At 33.3% G+C, this 24,650-nt stretch overlaps 1 protein-coding gene across 3 annotated transcripts in view; it reads right to left on the bottom strand.

Annotated features, from left to right (window-relative positions):
- Tfg (trafficking from ER to golgi regulator) overlaps positions 1-24,650 on the bottom strand; it is a 35,954-nt gene that overhangs the window by 8,641 nt on the left and 2,663 nt on the right. For 2 of the 3 annotated variants that reach the window (XM_013362764.4, XM_013362763.4), the window contains exons 2-6: positions 22,937-23,160; positions 19,816-19,899; positions 13,755-13,901; positions 9,988-10,155; positions 6,417-6,557 (exon numbers count right to left, since the gene is read on the bottom strand). In XM_013362764.4, coding sequence (XP_013218218.1) covers positions 6,417-6,557; positions 9,988-10,155; positions 13,755-13,901; positions 19,816-19,899; positions 22,937-23,120 — 724 coding nt within the window. In that variant the 5' untranslated portion in view covers positions 23,121-23,160. The remainder of the gene's footprint in view (positions 1-6,416; positions 6,558-9,987; positions 10,156-13,754; positions 13,902-19,815; positions 19,900-22,936; positions 23,161-24,650) is intronic. The other variant, XM_040270458.2, reaches the window with a different exon arrangement.

Raw genomic sequence — 24,650 nt, forward strand, 5'->3', positions numbered from 1 at the left:
GTACCATATAGTAATAACTATATAATTTTTATACTGCATAAACATAAGCTAAAATTAACAATTGTGTCAAGGCATATATTTAATGCCACTCTAAAGCAATTAAATGCATTCAAATGGTGTCCATCTGCTATCTCTATTCCCAACATCATTTGTTGGGAACAGAGGTGAGAGAAATTTTCCACCGTACATTTTTTTATATTCCTAAAATTTTACCTGTTTAAAAATTTTCAATGAAACCCCTCATCATAAGATAATTTGAGATAATATTAGTGCAGCCCTAAGTCCCATTCCTTTATTATTGAACAGCAAACCTTATTTGGTTTCATTATCCTTGTAAATGCTGTTCCACAATACTATTCACTGCTTCAAATAGGAATTTTTTTTAAGCAGATGGTTTTACTACACCTGATATAGCAGTTAAACTGTTATAATATCCAAACTCTGCTTCTGCCTCCCATTTCAGCCCACCTCTGCTTCAGTTCTAGTTTGTTCTGGTTTTGGAAGCTGTACTTGGGTGCAGAGAAAGGCAGTTAACTACTGCTCCTTGAGAAAAATCGTAATACAATAAGAAATTCTTCCCAAACCATTCATTCATCAGCAAAATGCCAGCTGCTATCTCCTAATGACTCTTTCATTCAGTGAAATAGTCTGAAAGTATCACCATATAATGACAGGATTCTATTCCAAAAGCGGTCAGTTTATTTAAGACTACTTTAAATGTGATTGATAACTTCAATCACTTGCTTCTGATGCTGAAAACACATCATACCACCCATTGACCAAATAGTTAGAGCACCACCTGGTGTTAAATGTTTTAAAATGGAACGTGTGGTTTCAAAGACCCTAACATTCACAGAAATAACATAATCTCAGGAAGGCAACCTAAAGATCGATGTTATGATTTGGATACAAGGTGTTCCCCAAAAGCTCCTGTATTAATACAGAAATGTTCCAAGGTGAAATGCTCAGATTGTTAAAACTGTAACCTAATTAGTCCATCCTAGTTTGAATAGACTGGGTGGTAACTGTAGGCAGATAGGGTGTGACTGAAATAGATGGATCACTGGGAATATATCATGGAAGGGTACATATTCCTGTGCACTGTCCCCCACACTGTGCTTCTTGGCTGCAAAGAGGAGAGCAGCTTCCCTCTGTCACACCAAGTCCCCATCATGTTCTACTTCACTTTGGGTCCAAAACAATGAAGTCAGTCATCTACAGAATGACCTCTGAAACCTCCTCTAAATTGTTACTATTGGGTATTTTGATCACAGTGATGCAAAACCTAACTAAAACAATTAGTAAGTACTTAGGTATGTTCTGCAGAATTCTAAGGGTTTCAAGGAGGGTTCCAAGGGTTTTGATACCCATTACCTTGAGCTCCAATCACTTTCAGCCACAGCAATAACCTTTTTATTGGTTTTAAATACTGGCCTTTCAAGTTATATTTCAGATGAAAAAAGCATTCTTTTGAAACCACTGGTTTAGTTCAATTTTCACACTTTATTTCATTTTTTTTCCAATTTTCACATTTTATGGTCAGTGAGAGAATATCAAAAGCCAGAGAATCTAAACTACTCATCCAAAGATACATTATTTAGAGGTAAGTCTGACTTCAAATATAAAGAACTCTCCAAAACTACTATGCTAAAGTTATGGCTTATCTCTATTTTTAAAATATTTTAAGTTAGAAAAATTACGCACAGTTTGGGCGTTGGGGCTAAAATGCCACCACAGAATTACGCCAAGTAAACTGTGAAGTCATCTTTCCCAATTTCACTCTCCTCCCTAGGGTTCACCACTGACTAGTGAGTGCTATGAATTCTTCCTAATCTTTCATTCTGTATTTATATTCACATAAATACATTTTTATTGGTGCACTGTAATTATACATAAAAGGTAGGCTTCATTATGTCATATTTGCACATGCTCACATGCATATAATTTGATCAATTTAATTCACCAGTACCTTCCCTTTTCCTTCCATCCTGCCTCCCCAGATCTGCTTGCTCTACTGATGTCCTTTGCATTATTATTTTTAAATAGCTTGCTGTAGATTTCATTTCCCATGCCCTTCCCTCCTCCTACCCTGCCCATCCCCTTCCTCTACTCTATTAGTCTCCTATTTTCATGAGATCCTTCTCTTTATTATTGTTCCTCTCTCTAGGTTCCACAAATCAGAGAAAACTTTTGACCCTTAACTTTCTGAGCCTAGTTTACTTCATTTGGCATAATGTTCTCCAGGTCCTTTCATTAACTTTCAAATGACATAGTAACATATATAGACTACATTTTCTTTATCCATTCACCTGTTGATGGACCTAGGCTGGTTCCATAACTTGGCTATTGTGAACTGCACTGCATCTTATGCATATATCACTGTTGGATGATGTTTTTAGTTTCAGTGTTTCTGGTATAATTCCTAGATCTTTGATACATTTTGATATGATTTTTGTGTAGCGTGAGAAGTAGGGATCTAGTTTCAGTCTTCCAAATATGGATATCCAGTTTTCCCATCACCATTGTGTTTAAGCAGGATATCTTTCTTCAAACATGTTTTTGGCACCTCTGGATAAATTCCAAAGAGTGGGATATCTGGGCTTTATTCCCAGTTTTCTGAGGAATCTCCATAGTGCTTTCCAAGTGGCTGTACTAATTTGCAGTCCCAACAATGTATAAGTGTATCTTTCCCCCCATTTACATGTCAGGAATTATTAATTCCCTGTTGGAATAGTAGCTGGTAAAGCTTTTCTCCCGTTTCTGTAGGCTCTCTCTTCACATTCTTATATCCTTTGCTGTGCTCACATTCTTATATCCTTTGCTGTGCAGAAGCTTTTTAGATTGATATTATTGAAACTTGGGTTTTATTTCTTGAACTTTAAGAGTCTTATTAAGGAAGTTGATGCCTGTATCAATATGTTAGAATAATGTACCTATGTTTTCTTTTAGCAGTTTCAATGGTTCTGGTCTAACTTCTAGGTTTTTGATATATTTTGAGGTTATTTTTGTGCAGAGATAGGTTTCTAGTTTCATTCTTCTATATATGGATATCCATTTTTCCCACCACCATTTGTTAAACAGGCTATCTTTTCACCAATATGTGTTTTTGGTACCTATATCAAAGATTAGATGACTATATCTATGAGGATTTGTCTATTTCATTGATCTCAACATTTGATATTATGCCAGTACTATGCAGTTGGGGTACTATAGCTCTATAGTATAATTTGAAGTCAGGTGTTGTGATACTTCCAACCTCACTCAAAGCTCAGAAATGCTTTGGCTATTCTGTGTCTTTTTATTGAATCTATAAAATTGCTTTTGATAATATGGCTATTTGGACAATACTAATTCTACCTATCCATGAACATGGGAGGCCTTTCCATCTTCTGAGATCTTCAGTTTCTTTCTTCAATGTTCTATTGTGTTCACTATAGAAGTTTTTTCACCTTAGATTTCCTAAGTTTTTTGAGGTTAATTTACTTAATTGCTCTTCTAGAGAACTGACAACCATTTGGTAGCTCTGTGATTTTATAGCTTCTTTGAATAGTATTTATTTTCTTTAGTACTAGTTTAGTGGTCATGAATGTCAAGTTTTTATTTTTCTTTTGAATCTGAAAGACTTTGCTGGATATAGCAATCTTGGCTAGCAGCAGTTTTGTTTTTTTGTGTGTGTGTGTGTGTGTGTTGTGTGTGTATATATATATATATATATATATATATATATATATTTTTTTTTTTTCCCTCCACCCCCTCCTTAAGAGCTTGGATTTTCTCATTCTAAGCACTCCTGTATTTTAGAGTCTGAGAAGTCAGAAGTCAGCCTTATTGGTTTGCCTGAAAAGGTTATGATTTCCTCTTAATTTTCTACCCTTATTTTCTATGTTAGGTACTTTTATTATGATTATGATATGTCTTAGAGAGGCTCTTTTTTGACCTTGTCTATTTGGGATTCTATATACCTCCTGTATGTTGATGCCCATTTTCATTCCTAAAGTTTGGAAATTTTCTGCCTATTATTTCACTGAAAAGGTTCTTAATGCCATTAGCTTACTATCTGCATGCCCTCTTGTATCTTAATAACTCTTAAGTTTGGTTTCTTGATGTTGTCCCAGAGTTATTGAATTTTCTGATCAAGGTCTTTTGTCTCCTACCCCTATTGCACACTGGGTGTTCACGTTCACACACCCTGGTCTTTGAGGCCTGAAGTTCTATTTTCTACACAATCTAATCTCATGGTGATACTTTCAGGTGAATTTATTTGATTCATTTTGTCTGATTTCCATAAGACTGAATGATTTCTTCTCAAAATCTCTTTATTGAAATATATTTGCTCTTAATTTGTTTCTTAAATCTTTTTTAGCTCATTAAACATTTTAATAATCAGTTTTTATAGTCCTTCTCTGGAATTTCATCCATTTCCATATCTGTTTCCCTTTTATCCTCTTTGCAGGCAATTTGTTTGCTAGTTTCTATGTGTTTTCAGAGGTCTTAGACCTGAGCATATGTTGAGATAAAAGTCTTCTTCCTCTTTTATGAGTCTTTCCTTTGGTGTATAGTTATCTTTTCTGTATTAATTCCTGTACTATTGGTACCTTATAACTTCAGCACCTATGCTAAGTATAATTCAAGTGTTAATTTCAAACTCGAGTGTTTCAGTTTGCTTCTGAAGAACTGCTGATTTAGGGGCTGGTGATATAGATTAGTTGGTAGAATGCTTGCCTTGCATGCACAAGACAACAGGTTCAATCCCCAGCACCACCAAAAAAAAAAAAAAAAACCTGCTGATTTAATATCCATTCTTGGAAAGCAGATGCAGCACTACTGTTTCCTCTGAGCCACTGTCTTGGGACCTCTTTGACTTTGCTATATAAGTACATATCAGGCCATTGATACTTGGGGCCTGGTCATTGGTTTGGGGTTTCTGTCTCCTCATTCTATGTCTTAAAAGTATTGTTAGAACTTAGTGAGGATGGTCTGTGTATGGATTGAGTTTCAAATGTCACTTGGTTGAGTTATGGGGATAGTTCAGCAGCAGAGTTTCTACTTTGTGAGCTTGTAGTGTCCTGGTCACTTCCCAGCCTCCCTTAGAAAAAGGGGAAGTGAGCAATACCAACAACAGTAGTAACCAATATGCAGCATTAAAATAAATGTCTGGTGCTTATTATGATGTTTGTAACACACACAAAGAAGAATGGTGGGGTCAACACTTAACATCAGCAACAACAATAAACAGCTCCAACCTGTATCTAGCATTAAAGTAAACAGGCATCAACTACATCAACCACAGTACGAATAACCCAACAACATGAATGATAGGAGATAGGAATAATACAAACGAAATCATTCTGAAAGATAGTAAAATTACAGTTCCATAAGAAAAAAGAAAATGGTATAGGAAGGCAAAAGAAAGTTTGAAATATCCAAAAATTGAACAGAGAGAAAGAAGGAGATAGCAGGGGGGACAAGATAACTTGGAAATTAGGGGGAAAGAAAGAGGATACAGAGCAATAAGAGGAACAAAAAGGCAAAAATAACAAAAACATCAAAACAAACCTACAAAATCCCCTAACCCTCCAAAGTCAAAACAAGGTGAAAAAATAATTAAAAATGAAACAAAAATATGGAAAAAAAAGGTTCATTGACTATGCTGTTGCACCTTTCTCTCCAAGTCTTCCCACAAGAGAGAACAAAGGCGGAGGGTTGTTAAAACCAGATCTCTGTGTTTCTTTACCAAGTTGCCAGCTAGACTGGGAACAGAATCTGGTTGTAGTAGCTCTCACTTTCCCTTCTAATGAGTTTAAGATAAAACAGACTGGGAAATATTGACACTTGGGAATCTTGTCTGAAGTGACTAGGTCAATGCTCTCCCAGAATGGGGCTGATGTAGAGTTCCAATTGGGATGTTCCAGAGGCTAGCACTTTATACTGTTCAGCAGCATCCAGAAGGAGTATATCCACATCCCCTATGGTGAACAGATGCCCATCTCTGCTAGATGTCTGGTCTCACTGGCCTCCTGAGAACTCCATTTGTAGAGTGAGGAAACTAACCCTCCACTAGTCTTACATACTCTGTCACTAGTGAGTGTGGTCTTCCAAGATCAAACCATAAATTCTAATACGCCTGCCTGTCCAACTTTTGGATTCTCCCAAGCTGATCCAATAAGCTGCCAGAAACAAACGAAAGCAAGCTTCTCTCCCCTTTGTATCCCCCTCCTGGATCCCACAGCAAGTATCTTCTGTGATGGTCTGGCAATGCTTTTTATGAACTCTCAGACTCCCCCACAGAAAGCTACTAGGCAGATGCTCAAAATGGCTGTGACCTCAATTCTCCAGCTGGCCAAACCAAGAGGTGTGGCAGCCCACTCCGGCTGCACATGTACCTTCCTACACAGGTGCTCTAAACTCTATTTTACCTTCAATCTGACCTGCTTGTGTCTGGGCTCCTGTATATGGAGGCTGTTGTGGCTGAACTCCTGGTGGGTGAGCTGCTGAAGAGGAGGAAGCAATGCTGTCAGGCGTTCCTGAACGATCTTCTGCAGGAGCACTGGGTGGCCCTAGATGGTCATGAAAAGTCAGTTTAGTACCCTATCCTGGGCCTTTCCCCAGAAAGTTCAACTAATAGGTTCCATTAAAAAAATAAATAAAAACAAAGTATTTAAAAAAAAACATTTATCACTACAAATTCAGTCTTTATATTAAATTATTATGTATTTTTTCCATTGGTCCAGTCCCTCAAGAATCCAAAGTCACAACTAGAAATCCTTCTCTAACATGTGGAATATGTCATAATCCTGAGACCAAATGCCCCCCATAAAAAATCAAAACTCATGTCCACAGTACCAATATCCCCTGCCCCATGCAGTCTATTCATGCAGTCTATTTTGTAAATCAACCAATAGTATTATTTCACCCTTTACCAGGTTTTCTCCCAAATTAAATTCAACCCCTAGTTTGTTGTTCATAGTTTCTCTTCTCACATGCCCTTTCTTCAGTTTAATTGACCTACTCCCTATTCCCCCAATATATCTAACAATGTTTTGGCTTCTATTTCATGTATCACTGTTACCTCCATGTACCCCATATATTTAAATATAACATTCACATACTTAACCATGAGATTCTTTAAAACCAGCTTATAATAGCACACTTCTCTTAAAGCTTTATTGACACATACTTTATTCTACTCATTAATTGCAGTATAATTTACTTTTATTATGACCCATACAAACTTGTACTTCACATTTCTGAATAGTTCCCATCTTTTCTCTTCAATTGTGAATTCTTCTGGCCATGTTCCTGATTCTTAATTCTTTTTTGCCTGCTTTACAAGCCTAGCTCTTTAATTTACACATGTAGCCACTCAAATTCTTCCAGAATAATGAACACAGAAGTGAATGGAGAGAATGTGCAACAGTTCCAATACTGTGACAGTCAAAAAGGATATTTGGCACATAATAAATAATGTCCTACTTCTTTTCTTCATGTTTTGGCAACAGAGGAGAGTGGTTAAAAGCATAGGGTTTGGAGTCAAATCATTTAGGTTTGAATCCCAGGGTGGCAAATACTAGCTTGAGCTAGTGATTATTATTTAATCTTTTCCTGTGCCCAATTTCACCATCTGCATAAAAGATATACTAATTCCTATGTATGATTACTGTAAGAATAAATTAATAAGGGCTCAGAGCTAATGTTTATAAGTGATTATACAGCAAAAGCTTATAGAAGTGATTAAGATTTAGAAAGTCCCATATAAGTACTTGCTGTTATTAGCAGACTAATTACCCTGAGGACAAACCTCTACCTTCTGCATTCATGTATTCCTAGAACTTAAGCACTATATTATGCATACAGTTGGCAGCTAACAGTCCTATAGTAATGAGAACCTAAACTAGCATATAGTAATGAGGGAAAAACCCATGATTACCAGAGTACAATGGATGACTGCTTTTCTACCACCATTTTACTTATATATAAACAAATACATACATACCTTTTTCCTACAAGACATGGTGCTATTATCCAAAAGATATATTACTTTGACTCCTCTTCCTCCACTTGTGTATAATTTATTAGATTATTTTTATAGTTCATCCCTTCTTTTTTTTATACATTCACTATGGTAGCCAAGGATTTTATATCACTCCTCAAGAACTATAAAAGTATCCTCCTGGCTATTATCTACGTACACAGTTTTTCCTACTACCATTCAATGTACAAAGCTACCAAAAAGTAGTCTTCAAATAATATGAATCACAATCATATTATTCTTGGCATGGTGTATACTTTATTCAATTCAAAATTTTCAAGACTAACCTGTTATACAACTATTCACTCCTCTATGTGATAATTCCTAAAATCTTAAATAAGTAGTTGAAACAATAATTCATGTATCAGTTACTCTAAAAATGTGTTTTCCATGGTTATAATTCATCTGGTAGTTTCTCTTGCCAAGAACAAACATCATAAACAAATATTTGTCTTTTCAGTATTTCATACAATTCTCTATGGTGAAAATTCCCATAAAAGTTCCCAAACAAAACCAAAAATGAACAGATTACATACTATATCTCCAACTACTGATAATGGCAAAGTAAATTGGCCAGGTAAATCCTCCCACAGGAAACTAAAAACTCAAACAAAATAGAATTGCAACACTAACCCCTGCAGGTCCACTGGCAGAAAACCACACTGTTAACAATGTGGTAGCTAAATAGGCAGCTGGAAATTTAGGGGGGAAATCCCTGAAGCAAGAGTATCACTGAAGGAATAATACCTAAACTAAGTATAAAAGTCTGTTCCAATCCTCAGCTGATCATAGGGCTGGGAAGGGGATAACTCAAGAGGGCTCAAGAGAAAGGAGAGGGGGGGTGAGAAAGCACCTACAACAGAGATACCAGTTGTTATGTACACCATTAGGACAAAAGCAATCAGTTTAAGTCCATAAATATTAACTCTCTGCTAGGACAGTAACAAAGCTCCTCAAAAAAATATCAACAATCCTAAATTACAATACACCAACGACAATGCCCAGTTTTCAACCAAAAACTATTAGAAATGCAAAGCAACAGGAAAATTTGACCTATATTGGGGGGAGGAAGACAGAGTCAACAGAAACGGACTCCAAATAGACCCATATTGTTGTATGTTAAAAACATTTCAAAACAGTTACTTCTAATATTTTTAAAGAATTAAAAATATATCCAAGAATTATAGGAAAATTTAGTTTTAATGACTATAAAAACAAGGAATTTCAATGGAAAAAAAACCATAAAAACAAATGGTCACTCCAGTACTGAAAGCACAATCCAAATAAAAAATTCATTAGAAAGGTTCAATGGCAGATTAGAAAAGATAGAAATAATCAGTGACCTTTAAGACAGTTAAACAGAAATTATCCAATCTGTAGAAAAGAAAGAAAAAAAAACTTCAAACATCCATTAGGCAATGACAAGGTCTTCAGTGAATGAGTAATTAGAATCTCAAAGAAGCAGAAAAAAATGTTTAAAATAAGATTAAAAAATATACCACAATATAGTATGCTGCTTTAAGGTTAAAAACTTATTCATAAAAGAAAAAAACAATTTAACCAGAAATTTATGATTTAAGATCAGAAAAGATAGTAAGGTCTATCAAGTGTAATTTAAACCTTGCAAGAAATCTGAAATCTATAATCTTATATGTATAAATATAATAAATTTACTTGAAATAAAATAGGTTTGTATGTATGTATGTATGTATGTATGTATTTTTAAAGGTGAAAGATACTACTGACTGGGAAAGGGAAAAAAAAAAACTCTGAAATCATCTACTTTTTGATCTAGTCATCGATTTTACATGGGTATATGCATATACAAACATTTCTTGAATAACCTTAAGACTGTGCACTTCACCATGTCCAAATAATTGTTCAATAAACAAAAAACAAAAGAGAGGGTAGAAAAGAAGGAGGAGATGGAGGATGAGAGAGAAGTAAAACTAACTTACCTGAAACCTGATCATCTGTTAAACCAAATGCTGACATTACATTTTTATTGATTTCATCTTGGTTTTTCAAAGGATCAAAAGCTGACATACTTGCTGCCATAACCTGAGTAGACTGTTTTCCAGAAGAATCAGAAGCAGCAGGCTTTTCTTCCCTACCATCCACAGTATCTGCAGGAAGAATAAAGGAAGAAAAACAAGCTATTTCCATCTTATCTATTCTCAAAAAGCCTAAAAATACAAGACAGGTAAATATGTATGTGCATGGATATTGTGTATAATGCTAAAAATATCTCTGAATACAGAATCATATCATTTTACTGTTTTCTTCATACTTACATTTTTATTTTTAAAATACTGAGGAAAAGAGCAAAAAAAGATGCAAGATCAATAGTAATTTTTCCAAAAAATCATTATGTACCTCCTTTTCTAATGATTATTAGGGAAATAAGCAAATGAATCAGCAAATGAAGTCCTGGGACCTATATTTTAGTATCACATACATACTGGGCACTCAGGAAATAAGTTATAGTAATTAATGGTTTATTTGATAAAAGGATAAGAAGCTTAACTAAAATTGTAATATTAACTTTTATGTTTTATTTCTATTCTATTATGTATTGTTCCATTATTAAGTTACAAGACCAAAATTCATGCTTAATCTTATGTAAACAGCACATAAAATACTTCTGTTACTTATTTTAATATTTACTAAATTACTTATCAAAATATTTACAGATGAAATGATGTGTTTGGAATCTTTTTTCAAAGTAATACAGGAGTGGAAATGAGTAGGAGTACAAATGACACAATACTGAGCTGATAATTGTTCAGAGTGAATATGGGTCCATGTGATTTATTATAAATTGTGTCTACTTTTATACATATTTAAATGTTTCCCATAATAAAATGTTTTTTAAAAAAGAATCAGAAAAAATAAATTTCTAAATATTGTAAGCAGGTTATATTTAAAACTATGTTTTTCTTGTATGAATAGTAAGGTATTCACTAAGCACCTGTACTACTACCTTGTGAAAGAAAAGACTTTCAAGAATAACTTATGTTTTACAAATAGTAATCTAAGGTCAAGACACATTAAAAAAAAAAGAAAAAGAAAAGGACAACAACAACCTAAACAAGTAGTCAAAAAGAATGTTGTTAACCACTTATTCAATTAACAGGTAACAACTATCAATTTTTTGTTACCAAACAAGTAAATGAACATCAGTTATTAGATTCCCCAGGATCAATAAAAATTAATCTTATGGAAAAAATATAAGTATTATTAAGTATTATATAAGCAATCTCAGCACACATTGGCATGCAGCTTTCATTCAGAATAACTGCCATTCCTGGTCGTTCTAACATTTCCTAACTTTCTGGGAGTTAAAAGAAAAAAAAAAAAAAACTGCTTTAAGGACTCCTTTAAAATGTCTACCAGTTATCTACATTTCTCACCAATTTCCCATCTCTAATCCTAAAAGCATAAGATATCAGTCTTAAAATATTTCCCTCCACATCACTACTATATTTTATTAGTTACGCCTCTTTTCACCTATCCCAAACTAAATCCATTAGGAAGCATACAATATGTCCACTAAACTATTACTTGTTTTATTAGCTGAAGAACAACAAGAAGTCAATCTAGTAGCTCACATAGCTTATACATCATTTGCCTCACAGAGGAAAACAAAAGTCCAAAACCACTGCAGAGGTACAACCCTGAAGACCACAGGTGGCCACATGTTTCCCAGTGAGGGTAAGTAAAAAGGCTCGGAATAGTACTGATAGCTGACTGGCAGTTTTGTTTTTTATGTTATACTTTCATGTGTCTTATATAGGTTTTTTTTTAGTTTATTTATGCTATTTTCTTAAGGAAGAGATTATTAAATTGATGTATGTTCTCAGAGCTTTGACATGACCTTTCATAGAAGCCAGTAGCCAAGAGGTAAGTTAACCTACTAACTCTAAAAGAAAAAACAAAAAATAAATTATAACCATCTCTTAAACTAAAACAGACCATATTATTCTTCTATATTTTACCATCAGAAAAATCAAACTGGACACAATACCTAGAAGATGCCCACACAAAGAACAATATATAGCCTAAATTTCAAGATGCAGAGGAAGAAAACAATTTTAAAATCTTATATATTAACATAGGTGAACAGTTAATAACATAAAAAAATACAATAACAAAGAACTGAAAAAAAATATTAGATAAAGTAGCAAGAAACAGGAAAGAAGATAAACGGGTTTTATATAAACCAAAAAGTATATAATTCTTTTACCACTGTAGGAAATTTCTACACAGTACTGGCTATACTGATTGAATTCTGAATGTGTCTTACAATATTCAACAGGTGGTTATACCCTCTAAATTATATTCCACTGCTATGTTAGCATCTATTAATTCTTCTGGGAAAATGGCCTAAAGTTTTTCTTTAGCTCTTGGATCTAAAATTGAAACTTTTTAATTTGGAAAAGTAGAGTTCAGAATGAGAAGACCATTTTGACCTGAAATACAAAAGCTTTCTTCATAAGAGAGACCAGGAGAATCTCAAAACAATATTTCAGCAAATCTCTAATATGTTCTAAAACAGATTTGGGTGATGGATATTACTAATCCATCCCCAAATATTTATTGACATATACTATTAACAGAATTCCACATGGCTAAGAGAGGAAGAGGGAAAAAGCAGAAAACGCATCTCTAATTAAAGGGGGAGTGGGGGGGGGGCTGGGGTATAGCTCAGTGATAGCATGTGTACTTATCATATAGCAAGGTCTAATCCTAAGAAAGGAGAAAACCAAACCTCTAAAATTATTCAGAGGCAAAAAATAGAATAATGTGAAGATCAAAATTGTACTTTCCACTTTTCCACAGAAATGGTTTTCTATTTTTCCCCTATTATGCAGTCATCCAGACTAGAGAAAATTACTATTTCATAATATAAACATTTGAAAAATACAAAAAACATTTTATATATACAAAAAAATATTTTTTTAAAAAATCAGTCTTTTGAAAGTGCAATACCTAAGAATCTTAAACAGAAATTGAGGTAAAGTAGTTTTTAAAAATCTACATTCAAATAATAACACATGCTTAAATTTCAGTGCGCATTTTAAAATACATTTGGTCCCAAAACTATGTCAGTTCCAAATTTGTCCAATAAACTCTTAGTTTATCTTAATATAAACTGTCCATGTCATCTGTAAAAACTAATTGTTTTTTTTCTTATAATTAAAAATTGTGCTTAAAATAAACAATAAATAATTTTAATATGCTAACATTATCTTTATTTGAAACTAGTTCATATTCTACATAAAACTCATGAAATGATTTCAATTCCTAACATTCATTAATTATCTACTATACTAAAAAGGTTTATGAATCAAAAGGATTTGAAAACTGACCTATGACATAAACCCATAAGTCTAAGACTAGCTGTAAAAGAATCATCCAGAGAGCATTTTAAAAATCAGATTGTAGTTCCTACCTTCTCCATGCACCCTCCCACCCTACCTCCCCCATCCACTGTAGGTCTATGTGATCTATGTGGTAAAATACAACTTCATGGTAAGCTTGATGAACAGGTAGCTTTGGGAACACAGATATGAACACTATACAAAAGCAGAGGCAAGAACAAGAAAGAGTGGCAGTAAGGATGCCATTCTATTAATAGCAGAGAAGTTTGTGTTTGTTTGTTTTAATATGTACAAAAAGATACAAAAACAGTTAATCAGAATAAAATGGATTCATGCTTTACCATTTTCAGGAATATTGGTGGAAGGTCCTGGTTCTCCAGGTGGTTCCAAGCTATCCAATAAGCGATTCACTTTATTCCTAAGTTCTATCAGTTCTCGACGGAGATATTTTACCTGACTTGATTCGAGGGGTCTTGGTTGGCCATTAACTAAAATAAAAGCATTAATTTGTTTAAAGTCAGAAGATGTTCTTTAAGAAGTGCATCAATAGAACATGCAATAAGGGAAAATAATTTTGTTTTACCTTTTAAAACAAAAACAATATATGTATTGACATCAGTTGAATGATTTTTTTAAGGAAAGAATTCTTTATTGTTAATAACTTAAGTTTTTTCGAAAAAAGAAACATGACCATCCTTTCTTGATGTCAGACCAATGGTTACGACGACTTGCAAAAAAGTTTATGAGAAAATTCAACTATAATAAAATTAAGCAGAGCTACAGAAAGCTCTATTTTAATAGAAGTTGTTAAATTTAACTGATATTGCTTTGAACAGAAATTATGTAGTCAAAATTATATTTAACATTATTTAATATTCTTGAAATACAAAATCATCTTATTCTATGCATAAATGTAACACACAACATGACTGATAATTTAGTCTAAATGACTTTCAGCAGATAAAAAAAAACTGAACACCTCATTAGTTACAAAAACTGTCACCATTGTGGTGATTTTTTAAAAAAAGGAAAAAAAACTAAAAAGGCTCTGAATGCAAAACCAAGGCAAGAGTTCAAAAATTAAAATAAACTAAAATGTCTTAAGCATTGACAGTACAGCACAGTTTGTAATTTCAGAAGTTACAAACTTCTGAAGCATCTAATTTAAAAAAGAATACCTATGTGGAAATAAAGGTGCAGAGATATTCTTTGTTAAATGTTTCAAGTATCAAAGAATCTATAAGCTTTCAGAATATAATCCATCGATAACTCACACACTTCCTGTTACAAGGAAATTCAATACAATCTTCTACCTATATCAATTTATTAATAGCTTTCATTTGGGGGTTACTGATTTTCCTCCAATATCTAAGAAGAAAAAAAGCAATTCATAAGATCAGGAACTAGCCTGGTACAGTAAGATAGGCCTTAGTGTTACTAGAAGCTGACCTGGCACTCACAGATAGACTGTGGTATTTCCCTGTTGAACATATATATTTTCAAAGAACATCAACATTAGCTAAGACCACTCTGACCATGATACATCAAATGGGGAGAAGGGGCACTCCATAATCAGGCAATGAATAATTGCTACTGCTTTACCAATTGCAGCCTTAACCTCAAGTCCTTCCTCCCTCCCACCTTCTACAAAAGATTTAGTAAGATCCATTGCTTGCATTTAGATGTAGTAAGATAATCATAGAACCCCTGCTGCTTCCTCTTGGTATTCAATACAGAACAAAGCCCTACTTACAGAACTTTATCCAAAGTCACTTAACAGAAGCCCAAACCCTACAAAAATTAGTTCTAACATACACTGGAACACCTTATTGTTTTCCCTGGTAGTCATTTTCCCTTACTGTAGTAAGTCAATAAATCCAACTTTGTTCAACTACAGAGGTGTACCTAGTGGTCTCTGTTTGGAGCACACTGATCTATATCTTACCAGAATTGTCAGGATTAGCAGTTATAAAGATATACCTGGAAAACTTCATAAGCAATATTAGAAATGAAAAGGGGTTTAACTAAAAATAAAGTAAATAAACATTTACTGTGAATACTCTGAATAACTTTATTTCAATTAAAAACTCAGATGACCTTGACAATTTTTAGATAAATTTAATGTACAGAGTGTTTTAAGAAATACAAAGTTTGATTATCCAATTAACATTAAAGAAATTGAATCAAGTATTCCACCAAAGACTGAAGGAACAGATGATACTATACTGTATTGCTGGGGAATAAATAATAATAAATAAAAAAGTTTTTGAAGAATATAATCCATTGTATTTATAAAAAGCAAAGGATAAATGTAGTCAGGGAATTGGGGGAAAAGTTTCAAGGACAAGCTAGGATTTGCCCAAGCTTCATAAAGAGGAGAAGGATTTGAGTGTGGAGGAAGCAGAGGAGACACTGCAGATGGAGGGCAAAGGTCTAAAGCCCAAGGGCTGATTGTGTCCTTGTGGCTGTTTACAGCAATTTGTTCAGAGTCAGGGATTTGGTTAGCCCAGGACAACAGAAATATCTGGCAGGAAGACTCCCCTTTTTCTGATGAGGAAATGAGATGATACCTACAAGGATCAGGTTGGGGTCTTCATGGGCCATCCCACGATTACACTGAGGGGTGTCTCCTCCTGGCTTGCAGACACCATGCTTTGAGTTTCCTTCCACTTTTCTTTCTTTTTTTTTTTTAAGTGCCAGAGTGTTTTTATTTATTTCTTTTTCCATTTTTTAATTTGTTCTTTTTAAATATATATGACAGTAGAGTGTTTTTGACATACACACATGAACTATAACTTATTCTAATTAGGATCCCATTCTTACAGTTGTACATGATGGGAAGTTTCACTGGTCATATATTCATATGTGAATATAGGAAAGTTATGTTCAATTCATTCTACTATCTTTTCTGTTCCTTTATACCGTCCCTTCCCCTCATTCTCATTTGTCTAAACTAATAAACTTCTACCTCCCACCCCTGCATTGTGTGTTAGCATTCACATATCAAAGAGAATATTCGGCCTTTGGTTTCTGGGAATTAGCTTATTTTGATTAGCATGATATTCTCCAGTTTCTAGCAAATGCCATAATTTTATTCTTCTTTATGGTTGAGTAATATTCCATTGTGTATATATGCCACATTTTCTTTATTCATTCATCTGTTGAAGGTACTAGGTTGGTTCCATAGCTTAGCTACAGTGAACTGAGCTGCTATAAACATTGATGTGGCTGTGTCAATTGTAGTATGCTGATTTTAAATCCTTTGGGTATAAACAAAGGAGTGGGATAACTGGGTCAAATGGTGGTTCCACTCCAAGTATTTTGAGAAATTTTCCTCCATAGTGCTCTCCTGTATGGTTGCACCCATTTGCTTTCCCATCAGCAATCTTTTTCCCCCCACATCTTTGCCCATTTTTGTTAATTGTATTGTTTTTCTATTCCTAAACTGTTACTGTTTTTTGTAATCAACACAGCTTGCCACTTTCACTATTTTCCAGAGTCATTTCCTTTTCACTGAAACCCAATTTTAAAAAATTCTTCTAACAAGGGCCTCTGAATGGTAGATTCTACCTTTGTTTGAAAATGTTATTTCCCCTTCATCCTGAAGTTTAGCAGACTGTGGAATGCTACTTTTCTAGTTATTCTTAACCATTTGAAGACGTTATTTCTGTCTTCTAGTTTCTGTTACTACTATGAATAAAAATTTACTAACAGTCTAATTGCTTCATAGTTGAGTATTCTTGCTGGATACTTTTATAATTTCTTTGTTTTATGTATATTACAGTTTCATAACAATATCTTGTAGGGATTTATTTTTACTTATCTTGCTTAGGATTCACTCTGCTTCCTGAATCTAAAGGTTTATATCTTTTTCTTTTTATTGGTTGCTCAAAACATTACAATGATCTTGACATATTATATTTCATACATTTGATTCAAGTGGGTTATGAATTCTTATTTTTACCACGTGTACAGATTGTGGGGTCACATTGGTTATACATCCACGTTTATACATAAAGGTTTATATCTTTTATGTAATCTTGAAAACTTCTTTAGTCACTACCTCTTCATATATGTCCACACCCCCCACTCTCTGCTTTTTAAAATTCTTAATGGAAATATGCTTGACTTTCTCATTCTCAACTTCTATTTCATATTCTCCACATCTATTTTTCTGTTTTATTATGATTTCTTTTGGCTTCCTTTTGATATCCAAATTTTCTTTTTCACCATGACTAATCAGCTGTTTAACCTATCTACTTAGAATTCAACGTCAAAGACAATTTCTAAAGTTACCTTAAGTTCTTTTTAAGAATCTATTTGTTCTTTTTCATAGTACCTTGCTCTTAATTTGTATTCCTTATGTATTTAATAATTTTATAAAAAAAGTTGTGGTTGTAGATGGACAGCAAGTCTTTGTTTATTTTCATGCAATGCTGAGGACTGAACCCAGTGCTTCACACATGCTAGGCAAGTGCTCTGCCACTGAGCTACAGCCCTAGCCCCTTTAATAACTGTTAACATACATTTTATAGACTGTCATTTCTATTAACTCAAGTTTTTAGAAGTCTAATTCTATTAGTTATGGCCACTGTTTATTCCTTATATGAACTGGTTCTTGTGTATTACAATTTTTAATACTAAAACCCATCTGTGAGAAACATGTGACTTAAGACTCGTATGCCCTTTCAGAGAGATTTCTTCCTTTGTTTTTGTTTTGTTTTTAAATTTGGGCTTGAGAGATTCCAAACTACCCAGGTAGTTTAAACTTAAACCCAGCCCTCCTAACCTTGGTTATGAATTCTCAAGGGAGACTTCCAAAACCCTGATAGCCCAGCATATGTTAAGCTTCCTTGATCTTTCCTTTATCAAGGAAGATATTTATTTTCTACAATATTCTTTTTGAGAATATAGCCCATTGAGGGGGCTATACAGGATCCAGGACTTACCAATTTAGACACCAAATGACAAAATCTTAAGATTATGCTAACATCTTCACGATTACCACCAAGAATATTCCAACTTAAATCAGTGTTTGGTATTTAGGCCCTGGTTTTTAGTTTCATTTATTTTTTTGGTCCCTGGATATTTCCCTTACTTTCCTGGACAAGCCAAGTTGCATAATTCAATAAAATATAGTTGGTATAGTTTATATCTACCATGTGAGTGCTTCTAGCAAGGTGGGTTCTAGTTATCTAGTCTATCTTATACTTGGCTAACAGTGGTTAAGTATTTTACATTTGATACTGAGAAAAGATAATTTAAAAAAAAATTTAATAGTTTTTATTATTAACATTTAAAATCTGATTCTTCATTTTTCCTATGTGGAAATAAAAACAGATAAACTTAAATCAATCAGGCATGCCCATCTCTCATGAAACACTAAAGTTCAATATAACATATTTGAAAAAGTAAACAATAAACAAAGCATCCAAAAAAAGTGTACACCTTATTTTTCAAATAATAATGCTCCTACTTTAACTCTGTAACCAACCATTTCTATTTTGTCCATTAAGTATTTCACCTTGCAAACCTAGATCTAAGAGATTAAAATTAGTCTGTATTTGTTATTATCAGTACTATCTTTAGTCTTTAAATAATACTTGAAAAATAAGATCAAAGTATTGGCTTATATTATATGTTAAGCCCTGAGAATATGTAAAAACATGCTTTGTTATAGAGAAAGATAATTATAAATTCTTAAACATATACAATGGTGTGAGGGGGAAGGGAAGGGAAAAAAAGAGAGATAAGTGTCACAGCAATATGGGTAGACAATAGGGATGGGAGGGGAGGGGGGATAGGGAGGGCAGCAGAATACAACTGACACTAGGATTGCTATATGTATACACATGGATGTATAACCAATGTGATCCTGCAATCTGTACACATGGAAAAATGAGAATTCATACCCTATTTGAATCAAATGTATGATATGTCAAGATCATTGTATTGTCTTGAACAACTAATTAAAAAAATAATAAAATAAAAAAAAATAAATTCTTAAAGAACCCACAGGAAGTTTTAGCCCTGCAATTATTTTTAATGTGATACATTTAACTAAAAGGCATGCATTACTATTTAGAATAACAAAGTAGATGCAGAATGTATTGACCTTTCTGTGAATATTCCCCAAATACAAGTGGTCTAAGAACTCAAAAATTCCAACATAGCTAAGGATATATAAGTTGTATTTGATTTCAAAACTGTTCTTACTGAATTAAACTTAAAACATAAGAAAACGTCAAGCAATTTAAAACTACTCCTTAAATGAAAATTGATATAAGCACTTTTTGACTACATTGTCATTTAATTCTGAGCCTTTAGAAGAAAAAAAAAAGTTTTTAGAAAGGAAAAAAGACAAAAGATTTTAATAAAAATATTAAAAAGTTTACCACTCACCAAATAATGTCAGTTTCAGTATCCTACTACACTGAATAGCAAAGGAAAGGTCAGAACTATCAAAAATTGTTATAAGATCTCCATCTGGAATTAAAAAACAAAACAAAACAGATTTGTTTCAGATTTGTTAACAGGAATAAAATGGGACATATGAAAATTTAAATTCAAAATGTATATTGTAGAACATAATTAGAATCTCCTAGAAAAACCTTAAAACAAACATTAAAGAATCATCTGAGAAATGTGAATTGTTTAAAAAAATACTAAATCCACTTTTCTTATTACTCTTACAAGCAAAGAATTTATCATATCCTTGTGAGAAAATGTTGCTGAGTTAATACATGTATTAAATTTTACTAGTCACTAAATTTATGGTAGCAATAGTGTGAATTATTGATTGAGCCAAAATCTTTCCACTTTGAAAACTTTAAATATATTTATCAAAAATGAAAGTAATAAGGATTCTCAAGAATCTATTCTTAATTCTAAATAAAACACACCGACACAAGCAAATGGAGAGAAGTCATACATAACAATAACTCAAAGAGTTCTTGAAGAATTGTTAATGAATGAACAGTAGAGTCTTTCAGGTTAGTGACCATTTTGATACTAAAAGTATCAACTTTCCCCAGAAAAAAAAATATTTATATATACAAAAAATAGCACATAATGAAGACTGTGAAATCCCCTAGATCTCAGGGATAAAGAATACTATAATTAGCATATCAACTGCATGTTTCAAAAGCTTTCAAAGGACTAGGGGGAAAAAAAATTCCCTACAAAGAGCAAGAACAGAAAAGCAGGGACAGACTGATCGGGGGTCTTTTACAGTGCATCTTCACACAGTTGGGTGGGAATTTTTATCTGGTGAAGGCCAAGAGGCCACTCCAGGAATGCTCTTCTGCACCAATCTTAAATGGACTACATAGCTTTATTTTGGACTAAGATGGCAATAAAAGCCATAACCGAGCACTCTATAATTATTTTAGCTCTTTATAACTAAACCTAATTCCTATCACATATATGTCCAACATATAGCTCTGAAAGACTTGACTCATAAATGCATTTTAAGAAAATATAAATGTAAAAGAAGGAAATTTCCTATAATTTTGTCTTTTTCCTTTACTGAATCACACAACAGAAACAGAATTTCTAATAGTAGAATCTACCTGAGCAGTCCCTTCACTCTAGAGCCCAACACAGACTATGAAACACAAATCTGAATGATTCAGAACACTTCAAAAACACGTGAAAAAAAAAATATATATAATTTGGTAGCCAGATAAGGATGAAACACTTCAACAATGAGGAATCTACAATTTGACCCAAAGGATCCATCGCTGTTTTTACAGGACTGTGACTAAGACTGGTTTTCAGATTTTTTTAAAATATATTTTTTATTTATAGATGGACACAATATATTTATTTACTTTTATGTGGTGCTGAGAATTGAACCCAGTGCCTCACATGTGTGAGGCAAGAGCTCTACCACTGAGCTATAGCCCCAGCCTCATAGTTTTTAGATTTTTAAGAGGCAGTTAAAAAAATGGCTGTGATGATGAGAAGAGGCCTTATGTGATCTACAAAACTACAATATTATCTGATCTTTTATAGGAAAAGTTTACTGACATGAAAATAGGAAATAAGAGAAAGCCAATCAGTAAGGTCATTTTAAGATATGCTAAGTTTGAGGCAAAGCAAAGCATCTTAGGTTAAAAGACAACTATTAAAATTTTGAGTTGTAAAGTCAAGAAAGAAAAAATAACTGATCAATTTACGTCATACATTTGGAAGTCACAGGGGTGAAAAGCAGTATATTTTGAGTTGATGAGATTACTAGATAAAAGAACAGGACGAAATACCTCCTTTATTGTTCCTAAACATGAGTGATTCTCAAAAATTAGCTAGAGTGCTCTTAGATCATATGTCACAACAAGGGAGAATTGTGCCTGTAACTACATGGCCAGCTTAGTTGATTATCAGTTGATTTTACACTCCTTCTCCAAAGGGCAAATTTTACAAAGTGGCTGTTCAGCCAGGGAAAACATTTTCCACCTGCATCTCACCGAAGCCATCTGACTGGGTTTGGACCAATGTAGAAGTTATATATCACCTTGATGCCTAGCAAATAATATCCCTTCACACTCTTTCTTCATCCATCTGCCTGCTGGATGTCAATTTTTGATTTTGATGATTTTTGTAAGCCATGTGTTAAAGATAATGGAGCTTTTTCAAAATAAAAAAATAACAGAGCTTCTGTCAGTCTGGGTCCCTAAATGATTTCTTCAGTGTGGACCCACTGAGATCTTAATATTTCTATTATAGTAGCTGGCATTACCTTAAGACAATCCTCATAAAGAAGCAGCTATTTGTGATAAAAAGAAAACCAGAATAATCACAGTTTCAGAGAAAGTAAGAGATAAGAGTATTTCAAAAAAATATGCCAAATGCTGAGCTCAAGATGAAAAACTCTACAAATAAGTTCAGTGATTAAAAAACATACCAAACCACCAACAAAACAAATTTCCATAAGTGATTTAAAAAGAAGGCTGGTTAAAGAATAGGAAGTAAATAATATTCTACTGCTATAATTCCACTGCATGTTTGATCAAACATTTCTCATATAAAATCCATCTCCATAAAAATAGTTTTGTGGTAAAATCAGTCAGGGAACATCACATTCTATTAAATGACAATGTACATCAGCATATTACACACTCTTGAAAATTTCTGCAATAAACACATTTGTTGAAACCAATTCTCCCATACTTAATTAATTAACCATTAAATTCTTTTCCATTCAATAGCTATTGATATCTCTTTCACTTGGGGAAATACAAGTAGAAATTTGGTTTTAAAAATAAAAAGGAAGTCAAAACTGGCCAGAAAGAAGAAAATTAAAAAATTTGTAGAACAGCATATGAAAGTGTTCTAACACTTAAAACTCCCTTCTAATAATAAATAACTTAGCTATTTTTAACTTATACTAATTATATAAACATCCCCTTAAATAAAAGAAATGGCCATTCAAATATCATGGGGCGGGGGGGATAGTCCAATAAAAAAGATGGGCAAATGAACACATACTTATTTTCAAAAACTGCCTTAAAAACACTCTTACCTTCATCTTTATACTTTATTGTAACTTCATCATTACTTAGAAGTTTTCCTCTGAAAACTCGCTGCATCATTAGCACTAATTCATCATAAGTAATATCTTCATTATGAATGGGAATTCTTCGAATATCCTCCCCAAGTTGAGCTTTGATAATTAGCTTCCCACTTAGGTCCAACTGTCCATTCATGGTGGACTCCAGGATGTTCTTATATAACTCTAAAGAAAGACTGATAAAAATGATTTTGATGATTATACAATAGAACATATCTGAAAAGTTGAAAATAGAGATACTATAAGAATACAAGAAATTTGGCCTTCAAAAGTGATTCACTATCCCACTGTTAACATGTTCATGTTAAAATGTTTGGCAAAAACTGTATTACATATATAATAAGTTGTATTATTTTGTCTCCTATTGTTTTAACCACATATTTAACTGCATATCTAAATAATACCATTTACATTTCTAACATGTCCAAAAGTTAATTGCTGGTCAGCCACTTAAAATCTGTTTCCTAGAGTTACTTTTCCCCATTTGTTAGTGACAACAACTACCTTCCAGTTATTCAAGATAAAAAAAGTCTTAGTTCCTCATTTTTCTCAAACCTTATAGCCACACTACAAATCTTATTACTACTACCCTTTAAGAAATGTCTCTGGAATCCAACCACTTCAGTATCTTCACTGCTAACAATGTGATCCAAGACACCACCATTTTTTGGTTAAATCATTGCAAAAGACTCCTTACCTGATCTGTCTCCTTTTCCATTTTGCCCATTTTTAATCTATTTTTAACACATCAATTAGTCTGTGAAATAAAATCTAAGGTCAGTGTCCTCTAAATCTTCCAACAGATTTCTGTCTTAAAAAGCAAAATCTACAGTCATGATCTAGCCTCTGGTCTCTGACCAACTATTTAATCTCATTTTGTACCTCTTTCCCTCATACACCCCTGCTACACCAATGCTTTAAGTTCTTCCTTTCCACTCAAGGCTTTGCAACTTGCTACTCCTTTTGCCTTGAACTCTTTTCATATCCCTTATGATTCAGAACCCGCATCAAATGTCATCTTCTCAGAAGTCTTCCCTAACCATCTAATTTAAAATGACTCCCCACCCCCTATCTTAGTACCCTATCTTATTTTTCTTCAAAGCATTACCACTTTCAGACATTAAAAATTATCTTTTTGTTGTCTTTTCCACTAGAAAGTAAGAAGTACATAGTATGTGTGCCATATGTCCAGACCCTATAAAAGTACCGGGCACACAGTAATTATTCAAGACTTGTTAAATAAGGAAAAAATAAATACTGGCTTCAAAATTATATTGGCCTTAACTTTTAATGCTAATCTTGAAGAGAAAAGCATGTGTGAAAAATCAAATTTTTCTCTTTTAAGTAAGAAAGGTCTCATGATTATTCTAATTTCCCTCTATTTTGGGAACTTGAGGAGAAAGGGCAAATAAGTGATACCTTTCTAAGTTTTCCAACAAGACTATTCGCTATTGTACTACATATTCCATATCCACCCCCATTTCAATTCACCTCACCCCCAAATCAGAGTGGGTGTATTAAACTGTTTTAAGAAGACATTATTAGAAGTAACCATTAAATACTAGCTTGCTACATAATTTTCCCATTTCCTAGGTTTTATTTTCATGTTATGTCAAGTTATTCAAAATCATCATCCTATAATGACTTTATGATTCTAAATTCAAAA

Source organism: Ictidomys tridecemlineatus, chromosome 3 (genome assembly GCF_052094955.1).
Source record: "Ictidomys tridecemlineatus isolate mIctTri1 chromosome 3, mIctTri1.hap1, whole genome shotgun sequence".
Taxonomy (NCBI): Eukaryota; Metazoa; Chordata; class Mammalia; order Rodentia; family Sciuridae; genus Ictidomys; species Ictidomys tridecemlineatus.